Source organism: Malaclemys terrapin, chromosome 9 (assembly GCF_027887155.1).
Source record: "Malaclemys terrapin pileata isolate rMalTer1 chromosome 9, rMalTer1.hap1, whole genome shotgun sequence".
In the NCBI taxonomy this organism is placed as follows: domain Eukaryota; kingdom Metazoa; phylum Chordata; order Testudines; family Emydidae; genus Malaclemys; species Malaclemys terrapin.
The window spans coordinates 105,464,139-105,476,477 of record NC_071513.1 but is presented as its reverse complement, the minus strand read 5'-3'; the positions used below and the strand labels follow the sequence as shown (position 1 = coordinate 105,476,477).

Genomic DNA, 12,339 nt, shown 5'->3' with positions numbered 1-12,339 from the left:
GTATGAGACTCACCCAAGCATGGGAGTTGACTACAACCAATTACTAGGGCTGTCAATTAATCACAGTTAACTCACATGATTAACTCAAAACAATTAATCGCGATTAATCACACTGTTAAACAATAGAATACCAATTGAAATGTATTAAATATTTTTGGATGTTTTTCTAATGTATTGATTTCTATTACAACACGGAATACAAAATGTACAGTGCTCAGTTTATATTTTTATTACAAATATTTGCACTGTAAAAATTATAAACAAAAGAAATAGTATTTTTCAATTCAGCCTCTTACAAGTACTGTAGTGCTATCTCTTTATTGTGGAAGTGTAACTTACAAATGTAGATTTTTTTTGTTACATAACTGCACTCAAAAACAAAACAATGTAAAACTTTAGAGCCTACAAGTCCACTTAGTCCTACTTCTTGTTCAACCAATCGCTAAGATAAACAAGATGAATTGAAAAATACTATTTCTTTTGTTTTTAACAGGGCAATAAAAAATAAATTGAGCACTGTACACTTTGTATTCTGTTGTAATTGAAATCAATATATTTGAAAATGTAGAAAACATCCAAAAATATTTAAATAAATGGTATTCTATTATTATTTAACAGTGCGATTAATTGCAATTTTTTTAATTGCTTGACAGCCCTACTAATTACACGTCGGAAACACTTAAATTGACTATACGTAAAGCGCTGCCAAGTGCATAGGGCACACACACTTTAAACTTAGCTACAATAGGTGGTTTGTAGTTTGGAGTGTGTGCATGCATACATGCATGTTTGTGTTTGCAAATCACTACTGTAGATGCATTGCACTGGTATAAAAAGTGACTTGCAGCAGTGTGGCTTCATATGTTTTCAAACATCTACACTCGGGGTTTGCAGATGTGCAGCTGTGGTGATATGGGAAAAAAGTATAAGACGTGCTTTGTTAAAATACAGATATTTTCCTTGATCTCTTTTCATTAGGGTTGTCTTTAGTAGGTTAAAGGTTCAGATAAGCGTGTGACCTTTTTTAGGTGTCTTGTGTGCCTTTTAACCTCCATTTTCTTACTTTTTTATTTTTGATTCTGCAGCTTCAGTGTTATAATGTAGGTTTTTGCATGTAATTTTCTTGATCTTTAAAAGAAAGAAGAAATGTCTTTTCTTCATAAAAAGAACAGGAGTACTTGTGGCACCTTAGAGACTAACAAATTTATTAGAGCATAAGCTTTCGTTAGTCTCTAAGGTGCCACAAGTACTCCTGTTCTTTTTGCGGATACAGACTAACACAGCTGCTACTCTGAAACTTTTTTCTTCATAGTAACTTTAGATTTTCCCAGTGAGGCTTTGATGTTTCCAAATCACTTACCTTAGTGGGGGTAAGGGGAAACGGGGGGGAGGGGAGGGAGAAAACTTGTTTTGTAAAATATGAATCTTGGAATGCCTACAATAGATTAGAAATGCAACAAAGATTATGGCAAGATCCTAAAATTGGGCCATTTGCTATTTTCCCCCATCTGTACTTTCTTCTGTCTATTATGTTAAGATCATGTCTATTTTTTGCTGCGAAGAATGTGCTTGTTTCGTTTCCATGAGAGAGTTACAGTTGTTATATGATTTGTATTGGTAGCAGCCCCTATATTTGACAGGTTAGAAAGAAGGTATATTGTGGCATTCCAGAATGGGCAGGGATTCATTAGACTCTACAGAAAACTTTAGCAGATATCTGCTGATCATGCTCATAAGTGAATTTTCAGTTGCTTGTAACCAATTTGGCTGTAGATGTATTTCGAAATGGCTACTATTTACAGGTTGACTTTTGAAGTTCAGCAGATTTTAGCTATCTCTACAGAAGAAGCATGGCATTGATGTTTTCAGTGAGAAAACCATATTCCTTTCATAACGCAAATGTGTGACATGATTTTTCTCAAGCTTTCAGCAATAGCATCACTCTTCAGTTGAAAGCAGGGATGGGAAATGTCAGTCCAGAAGAGACTAGTTCAGAGTTTGAGTGGGAGACCTTAACCAGTGTGTGCTGCCTGGCGCTCAGTGTGTGCTCTCCATTCTCTCTACTGCCACATGCCAGGGTCCCCCAATTTCCCTCTGCCAGGGAATCTGTGTGCACTGCATTTGCCTCTAGCTCCCATATCTGGGTTCCCCATTCTTCCCCCATGCTACTGGCTCTGTGTGCGCCCCTTCCCCCCTCCCTCGTACCATGATCCCCTAATACCCAGAACTCCTGGTGAGGGGGAATCCCCTATTCCCCTTCTCCCATTCCAGAGTGTCCCACCATGGCAGGGGCTGTATGCGCACCCCCTTACTCCTTTCCCTTGCATGCCGGGGACACTGTCTGCTTCCCATTTCCTCTGCATCTCACAGCAGGTTTCCCCATTATCATGTCAGGGGCTCTGTGTCTATCTTCTTTTCTTTCCCCAAAGTACAGCCCCCCCCACCTCCCCAGGGCAGCAGGCAGGTGGCTAGGAAGAAGGAAAGAATGAAGCCTCCTTCTCTTTCCTATCCCTCTGGCTGCCTCTTCCGACTGACATCTGTCCCATTGCTCCCAGCAGGGAGAGCAGCTGTTTCTTCTCTCTCTCGGGATGTAAGTCATTCAGGGTGTCAACATGTTCAATTCTATTGGGAGGATGAGCAGGGATAGTGTTGTTCTGGAAGATGTGAATGGGTATCATTTACTAGTTGGATCTATAGACGATTTAAGAGGTGCTTCGAGCTCTGGCTTTGCTAATCAGGTGGCAGGGGCTCTTTGTGTCCCCCCTTTTGGTTTTCTGAATTCCGTAGGGCTCTACCCTTTGAGGCCTGAACAATCCCTGAAATTTTGAAATTGATCAGATATGGTATTCAGATGTCATGTTATAGCCAAACAGAAATGCTGTCCAGTTGAGCATAAGGTCTTTGCAAGCTCAGGCAGTGATGTGAAAGGATTCAGCTGCAAAAAATCAATTTAGAAAATGATTTTGTGCCTTTTTTGAACAAATAACGGCCATACTGGGTCAGACCAAAGGTCCATCAAGCCCAGTATCCTGTCCTCTGACAGTTGCCAATGGCAGGTGCCCCTTAGTCACCTGTGATTGGTTCCCCCTGGGGTGCTATCTGGAGCTGGGGTACCACTGAGCCCTCTGACCCACCAGCCTGGGCTCCCTTTGCACTGTGCTGCTGTGACAAGCTGCAAAGCCCTCCAAGCCTGCACTTTGACTAGCATTCACACACGCAGGTACACACCCAGCTGCAGTTACATGCAGGCTCTCTAACCACCAGCCTCCGACCTCAGAGCAGTACATCCTGCCCTGGTCAGATCTGGTCAGTATATGGGTTTAACACCTGGTCCGCCTCTCCCTCTCCTCTCCAAGCTGAGATTTCCCCCAGACACCTTAGTCAAACACAGTGAGTTGGATTAAAACGTAAAATAAGTTTATTAACTACAAAAGATTTTAAGTGATAGCAAACAGATCAAAGCAGATTGCCTGGTAAATAAACAAAACTGCAAACTGAGCTTAATGTACTAGATAGGTAGGATATGAATTAGCAAATTCTCACCCTGAGTGATAAACAGGTTGGTAAATTCTTAAGGCACAAGCTGCCTTGGCTTTGCCACTTGGGTTTCCCAGGTTTTCATACACAGGCTAGCAATCCCTTAGCCTGGGACCATCACTTGGCCCCTGTTCTGTCTTTATTCCTCAGGTGTTGTAGGGAAAGTGAGGTACCATCATGATGTCATTTCCCCCCGTTTTATATCTTCTTCCCACTCGCTGGAAAGCTCTTTTGCTGTGCCCTGGGTCAGACAGTTCCCATTGTGTAGTGCTATCGCTGAGCGGTTTCTATTGTACACAGTTCCTGGGGTAATCCTTGTGCGCATTTCCTCTATAAGCCATTAACATTGTTTGGCCTTTTAACTGTTGGACCTGAAAGGCTGCTTGTGGGTGTGTTCAACCTCAGAACATGTTTCAGTAACACATACATAGCCAAACTTCATAATTTCACATATGACGATAGCACATACAATCCAATTCATGTCTAGCAGAGCAAGACTTTTAGGATGATAACTGGATTTAGTACTGCAGCATCTTCCACCGTGTGCAAGGGAGGGGTGGGGGGAGTGCTGGCAAGAAACCAGGTACAGCTTCCAGATTCTGAGGCCAGTTTTGTGCCAGCCCTGGCCCTATGAAGTGTAGAGCAGCTGAAGGCCTGTTCTAAACATGGCCAGGTAGTAATGGAACCCCAAGGACTGCTGGAGTAAAGCATGCTCTGGACACCTGCTGTTGGCATAGAAGCCAACTGCAGAGCCTCTCTTCCTTCTGGGGGAATGGCAAACAGAGAGATGCGGCCAGTCTCCATTCCTTTTGCATTGCCGTAATGGTAGAAAGGAGCAGGGCAGGGCAGAATTCCTCACCCAGAGTTGTTAGTTTACGCAATGACTTTCTCTACTAGGGATTCTGTTGGTCAGGTACTGTGCCCTTCTCCACGACTGATTTGTGGTGGAGAAATGCAGTTGCGCTCTGATACATACAACTTTGCTACCCCAGTGCTGAGGTAGGGCAAAGGCTGTGTCACATGTGCAAAATTGCTGGTCATCACTCTGTTTAGTGCCAACTCTGTTAGTCCTCAAACCGTAACATCTTTATTTGCATTAATGTTCAGTGATCTTGTAACAATGATTGGGGCTGAGGGAAGTATATTATTATTTTGGGGTAAAAGGACCAAATTTCTGTACTTAATTTTTATAGGATGTTGAAAGTCTAAAACAGTATACAAAATATTATACTACACGCGGTGTCGTACCAAAGGATTTGTCAACGAGCTTCCACCGCCACCTCTTCAGAATACCTTTTAACCAATCATATATTCGTAGATCTCTCACAAGTAATTCTGGGCAAAAGCACTGACATCAGTCACACTATTCTCATAGTTTTACTGATATTTTATTACAAGACAGGTTTTACATAGTGATATTTTTTTTATTTCAAGACATTTGAATGTTTACTTTTTTAGACATATCTTCTGTGTGCCATGTTTTCTACAATAATCACTATTTTTACAACATCTTGGAAGCCGCAAACAATCTGAATAGCAATAGAACCTTGCCCCATTTAATGCAGTTTCAGGGAGCACATGGTAGCTCTCGATTTTAAAAAAGCTCAGGTGGGGCCGTCACCACCACCTTTTTGGAGGGGAAAGTCGCCAACCTCTCCTTCTGTCTGGCGTTCTCTGCTAATGCTGCTGCTGCTGAACGGACCAGCCAGCCAGCAAGAGCAGCTAAAGCATGAGTCATTCCTTTCTTCAGAGGCTGAACATGTCATCAATGCAGTGTACCAGTCGCATATCCCTGGCACCATACTATTCTTGGAAACGTTTTCCTTAGATCCTAAAGGAAATGTACACCTATCAAAGAGGTTTTGTGTCAGGAAAATTTGTCCTGTTAATTCAGAATGGTAGTAAAATGCTTTAAACAGGACTTTAGTTGATAGTAAAGGTAAAGCTCTCTGATCAAGGAAGTGACTTTCCTGTGTATAAGACAAAAGTCATGCAATGTCTAGACATAATGTATTTTTTCTGATATGCATTACAAAGTCTAAAGAGCCAAATTTCTTTTTCTCTTTACAGCTGAATCTGTTGGCTGTAGATGCTGCAAAGGAGAAGAGAGAGATGGAGCAAAAGCACTCCACTATTCAACAAAAGGTACTTGAAGGAATGTAAAATAGAGAGAGAGACTGTGCGCACATTTTATACATCTGCTTGGTATGTCTCAGCAACAGAGCATCACTGCATTAGAACTGCCAGAAAGTGTCCTTGCAGTGCAGTGAAATAGAATTACAGGTAATTAAATGGAGAGATGGTTTGCAGACATTCGGATTGTGTTACCAAACAAGGTCACAATATTTCTGTGCGCTAGCTAAATATCAATTTCACTGTTCTACTGAATTGAGTATATTCGAATGCTGAGAAATCTGACTCTGAATATGGTATCTATGGTATGGAGTCTTCATTGCCATAAAGTTAACTTTTTGCTTGATGTAATTGTTCTATATATAGCTACAGAAAGGGCATCCTCCATATGGCCTTGTAGATGTATGTTCTATTTACTTTCTTCCTGAATTGTGGCCAAATATGATAGTGTTTTGAAGTTGAGAGTATTTGCCACTCTTGTAGACAAACAGTTAAAGAAAACCTATGGGGAAGCTTGGCTTGTATTTCTTATTAAAATGTATATGAATGTGAAAGCTAAACATTACCTGAAAGTTAGTTATTGGCAAATTTGGATATGTACTAACTGGTGCTATTGCATGTTGGGAAAATTGCAGCCGTTTCAAGTGGAACAAAACATCTTCAGTGGCATGGATAGTTATAAAGATCTGGGTCAATATTCATTTTGCTATTGTGATACTAGAATTTAATAAGAAAATTCAGCAGCAAAATGAAGTTGGGAATAGGATGGAAGTTCTGTTTTGGGGAAAAGCTATAGCTGGAAAGTAATAGGCTGTCGAACAGCAGCACCTGGCACAGGATTAAGACCTCTCTTGGTACATACTATCAACTGACCACTGAAGGAGTAAGTTACGTGACTTGTTACCATGAGCTGCTATAATTGCTGTAGGCCCATTGTCCTTACTTGTTTTGTGTTTTTCCTTAAATGCTGCATTGCAGGTAAACGATTTCTAATAAGCTGAGTGATTACTATAGAGCTTTTATAAAGAAATGCAGTACTTATGGAAACCTGATCAGTTAGAACTTCAAAAACACTTAGTGGATCTTACTTCTTGTTGCTGTTCAACTATTGCACTTGAGTTAGGTTAGCAAACTATATGAAAATAATTTAATTCATCAAGTCATCTGTAATTATTTTCTTATTAATGTTACAACATTTACACGGACTCCCAGTGCATTTACAGATGCCATTCGTGCTGTTGGTTTTGCTCTAAAAAGCTCTAGGGTTTAGGACAGATGCTCCTCAGCTCACAAGTCAAGATCACCTCATGTGCTACGATGATAGTGCCTAAATTTCTAATTCTGGGGCTTGAAGGAAGATGGTTTTTGGTGGAAAGCCCTTACCTTGAACAACAGCTTCTAAAATTGCTTTCCTTGTCTCTCTTCCCTCTTCAGATCCTTCCACTTTCCTATGCACCAGGTTTAAGCTTCTTGCCTCGCAGGGCCTTCACAGCTCTCAGCTGGCCTAAAGCCTAGATCTTTTCTTATGTCATCTTATTTCCCTGTCACTTGGTCTAGAATGCCAGCCCCTTGCTGTCCCATTTCTTTCCTTCTCCCATTCCCATCACCCTACCTTCTTCCATGCTGCCCCATAAGCATGAACCCTCAGTGTTGGCAAGCCAAGCACTTCCCTCCTCCCACCAATCTTCACATCCCTCCTAAAGGTTCGCTTATTCCCACAAACACTAACCTTCAATAAAAAGTGTGTGTGTGTATATAATTCAAAGTTTTAACTTGACACCTTATCTAGGTCTTCCAGTGTGTCTGTATATTCTACTTTGAGTACTTGCTCATGTCCATTCCACGTTGCATGCATGCCATTTGCACCTTTGCCGGAGATTTTTTCCCCCGTGGTATCGGTTGGGCCGTCTCTAGCATCCTCTGGTGCTGCGCGCTTATGCACTGGTATAAGGGGCCCCACGGACCCACTCCCTCTCAGTTCCTTCTTACCATCTGTGATGGTTACTGGAACAACTTCTCTTGCTTTGGCAAGGCGTCTTTCAGTGTTTTCTTCTCTGTATCCTACTTTATTAATCTTAGTCTAGTTGTAGCATAAATATTGTAAATAACACTAGTGTAGATAGTTAGAACCCCTCCTGTGGCATGCCAATGGCTGTGAGAGACCCACATTCCAGTTGTCTGAAGTGTCTGGGAGCGGCTCACGTACAAGAGCACTGTCAAATTTGTTGGGAATTTAAGCCTTGTACGAAGAAAGACAGAGAGGGTAGATCGAGGTCTATCCTAATAGAAGCTGCTTGCATTTGGCACAGAGCACTTGGGCCTTGCTGGAGGAGCGCTTTGCACCACCGCACATATCCTGGTACCATTCTCCATCTCTGGTGCTGAGGAAGAAACATAAAAAGCAATGATCAGAGAGAGGGCGCTCACTGGTGCCAAAGAAAGGCAAGCAAAGGGAAGGTGGCAGAGTGCAACCCATGTCGGACCACTCCACCCCCTTCCTTCTGCGTCCCCCCCTCTCCCCGGTCCTGTGGTGGCACCGTTGACTCCGCCCAGAATGTTGAATCTGCTGTGGGGCCCCTTGCCGATGCCAAGAAGTCATTATAGCACCAGTGGAATCATGGTGCCTTCAACCCTGGAGGCCTTTGCAGCAACTAAGGACTTATTATCCTGGTACCACTGACAGCAGTGGTACAACCACCAGCTCCGATATGCATGAGCAGGAGAGAGAGTGGTGCTCAGAGCTCCTTCCCGGTACCGGGACCTTTGATACGTTCCAGGGGCAAACTGACCCTACTTTCTTCTATGAGGTCATCCCCAGTCCAGCACTGGTTGCCAGACCTTTAACACTGATTGGTGGAAGTGAGGGTTACTGCTCCTTGTGGTCATCTCAGGATTCCTCCTCACTGGAGTCCAAGGTGGAGCCCTACACCCATCCTAAGAACTGCCATCGGTATCCGTCTTATGTGCCACCGGACCCTGGTGAGGTTCTCATCGCTGGTACCTGGCCAGGTGGACAGGGCCTATGCAATGGCCATTCTGGAACCCATGAGGGTTTTCCCTGGTACTGCGTCCGTCTCCTCACCAGTTCTACTCAGTTGCTTCTGAGAGGAGGGTTTCTGCACCACTCCATTCGGCACTGAACCCAGTACTGACACAGGACATGGGCCCCCTTGAGGTAGTTGAGGCTAAAGAAGAGGAAGTAGTCCCCCCACCCCCGGTACAGGCCTCTTCCTCCTCCTCGCATCTCTGGGCCGAGTGGCTCACTGCCGCAAGACGATTTTATATCCTATCAGGAGCTTCTAAAGAGCATAGCAGTTACCTCGAGGAGTTTAAGGAATCATCCCACAGCTTCATTGACATTGTGGCAGCAGCAGCACCATATAAGGGGGCCCTACCCATTAATGAGGCTGTAATGGGTCCGGTCAGAGCCCTGTGGCAGACCCCGTCTTCTCTCCCTCCCACTTCAAAGAGCGCAGAGAAGAAATACTGCGTTCCAGCCGAAGGGCTGGACAGGGCTAAGCAAGTGCTACCCCCAAGCAGAAGGATACAAAGAAACTCAGTCTGTTTGGGAGAAACATTTATTTGCCAGGTGGACTACAGCTATGCATCTCAAACCAAGAAGCCCTGCTCGTGAGATGCAAAATAACAACTTGTGGGACTCCGTCCAAATGTAAAGACTCCGTGCCTCAGGACTCAAGGCAGGAATCCTCTGTCCTCTTAGAGGAGGGAAAGAAGGTTGCCAGAGCCTCTCTCCAGGCAGCCCTGGACGCAGCTGACATGGAGGCCAGACCAATGGCCTTTGCAGTGGCTATGAGGCAGTGTTCTTTGCTGGAGTTTTTAGGGCTACCTCAGGAGATCCAGCAGTTGATTCAGGACCTCCCTTTTGAAGGCTCATTGTTGTTTTTGGAGCAAACAGACACACAGCTCCAAGGCCTGAAGGACTCAAGGGCTACCCTCAGGTCGCTGGGCTTCTAGGCTCCAGCCCCTTTGAGGAAACACTTCAGGCCTCAGTAGCCAGCCTGTTTTTTGGGCTCTGCCACCAAGACAGGACCTGCTCAAAAGAAGCAGAGGTTACAAGCACCATCAACTGCTTCCATCTACCTCAGCCTCAGTGCTGGGGTGGCATAGGTACTCTGGGCAGGCCCAAGCAGCCCTTTTTGAAGGTGCCCCGGAGGGCACTATGCCAGTTCCTGCTTTGGATCCTGCCCCCCTTTGTTTTTGGACCAACTTCCCCACTTCAGCCTGGTGTGGTCCCACATCACATCAGACCGCTGGGTGCTAAATACAGTGGTGGGCGGTTATATCCTTCAGTTTTCATCCACCTCTCCCTTCCACCGCCCATCACCCTTCCTTTTCAGGGACCCTTCTCACAAACAACTCTTAGCCTTACAGGTGAGGACTGTGGAAGAGGTACCTCAAAAATTGAGGGAAAGGGTTTTACTTCCAAAATTTCTTAATCCCAAAGGCCAACGGGGTCCTTGGTCCCATCCTGGACCTGCGTCACCTCAAGTCAATTGTCTAAGAAACTGATGTTCCACATTGTCTCCCTAGCCTCCATCATTCCATCCTTGGATCCAGGGGACTGGTACACTGCCCTCGACTTGAAGGATGCTTACTTTTACATTTCCATCTTCTGTGGCCACAGAAGATTCCTCAGGATTATAGTAAACCAGACTCGTTATCAATTCACTGCTCTCCCTTTTGGCCTGTCCATGGCCCCTGGGTTTTTACGAAATGCATGGCAGTTGTAGTGGCCTTCTTCAGAAGGCCAGGCATTCTAGTCTCCCCATACTTGGACGACTGGCTGATCAAAGGCCAAGTAAAGAACAGCATCAGCCTGGGCCAAGCCACCTTCTGAGTGCTGAGCCTGTTGATAAAGGAACAAAAGTCGACTCTCATTCCAGTACAGAGAATAGAGTTTATTGGGGCAGTGTTCGACTTGACCAGGATAGAGCCTTTCTTCTAGAGGCTCAATTCCAGACAATGTTGGACCTGATATCCAAGGTCATGGCCATCCAATCACAACAGCCCGCATTTGCCTCATGCTCCTGGGACACATGACCGCGTGCACTTGTGGTACGGCATGCAAGGCTATGCCTCAGGGCCTGCAAGTGTGGTTAGCTTCAGTGTACTCACCAAACAGACACCACTTGGACTCGGTGCTCACTGTTCCAGCCCTGGTCCTCGCCTCTCTCGACTGGTGGAAGAGCCCCTGTTCGGCGATGGTGGGTGTCCCCTTTGCCCCCCAGCCGTCACTGTCCATAGTGTCTGATGCTTCAGACTTAGGTTGGAGAGCACACTCAATCACCTCAGGACATAGGGCCTGTGGTCCCCGGAAGAACTCTCCCAGCATATAAATGTCAAGGAGCTCAGAGCGGTCTGCTTAGCTTGCCAAGTGTTTCTTCCCCAAATCAGGCAATGTAGTACAAGTGCTGATAGACAAACCCTCAGCCATATTCTACAACAAGAAGGGAGGAGCACGCTGGCTCCCTTTCAGACGCTTCCTGTTTTCAGGGGCAAAGCTTCTATTCTATGCATTTCCTCAGTTTCTCTGGTACACAAGGTCCTTCTAAAAATCAAGTAGGACAAGTCAAGAGTTATTCTGATAGCCCCAATGTAGCCATGCCAACACTGGTTCGGCATGCTGTTAGACTTATCAATAGCGCTACCGCTCCCACTCCGCCTAGACCTGACCTTGCAAGATGATGGCTGTTTACTCCACCTGAACCTCGTGTCCCTTTACCTGACCGCATGGAAGCTCCATGACTGAACCTGGAGGAGCAAACCTGTTTGAAACAAGTTTGACAGGTCTTGCTGGGTAGTAGGAAGCTGTCCACTAGAGCAACCTACCTCACTAAGTGGAAGCATTTTCTTGATATGGTTGTCCCAACGAAGCCTTTCTCTGACTCAGTCTTCCCTTCGGTCCATTTTAGACTACTTGTTCAACCTAAAACAAGGTCTGACATTCACATCTGTCAAGGTGCACCTAGTAGCAGTTTCAGCCTTCAACCCGTCAGTGGGGGGTAGGTCATTTTTCTTTCACGAGATGACAATCCACTTTCTTAAAGGGTTAGAGAGACTTTACCCTCAGGTTTGTGAACTGATTCCCATCTGGGATTTGAACGTGGTCCTTTGAACGGCTAGTATTGTGTCCTCCGCTGGTTTTCTCCTGGAAGGTTCCCTTCCTGATAGTTATGACCTCAGCCAGAAGGATTTCTGAAATCGGGGCCCTTATGTCAGAACCACCGTACATGGTGTTCTTGAAGGCTAAGGTTCAACTGTGCCCCCCCATATGGTCTTCCTGCCAAAGGTGGTCTCGCAGTTCCATAGCAACCAAGCAGTTTTCCTGCCAGTCTTCTTCCCAAAGCTGCACAAGAATTCAGAAGAGCGGCGACTTCACTCATGGGATGTTAGTTGTGCCCTTGCCTTCTACATTGAGAGGGCTAAACCATTTCGCAGATCCACACAACTCTTTGTGGCAATTGCAGAGAGGATGAAAGGACCACCAGTTTCACCAAGAGATTCTCATCCTGGATAATCTCCTGCATTTGGGCATGCTATGAGCAGGCGAATGTTCCACCGCCTGCCATCTTGACCACTCGTTCCACAAGAGCTCAGGCCTCTTCAGCAGCCTTTCTGGCCCATATTCCGATCCAAGACTTCTGCAGT

The 12,339-nt window shown here is 45.1% G+C and overlaps 1 protein-coding gene across 3 annotated transcripts in view; it reads left to right on the top strand.

Annotated features, from left to right (window-relative positions):
- Positions 1–12,339, top strand: part of ACAP2 (ArfGAP with coiled-coil, ankyrin repeat and PH domains 2) — a 108,754-nt gene that overhangs the window by 37,998 nt on the left and 58,417 nt on the right. For all 3 annotated transcript variants that reach the window (XM_054038933.1, XM_054038932.1, XM_054038934.1), the window contains one exon: positions 5,608–5,682. In XM_054038933.1, coding sequence (XP_053894908.1) covers positions 5,608–5,682 — 75 coding nt within the window. The remainder of the gene's footprint in view (positions 1–5,607; positions 5,683–12,339) is intronic.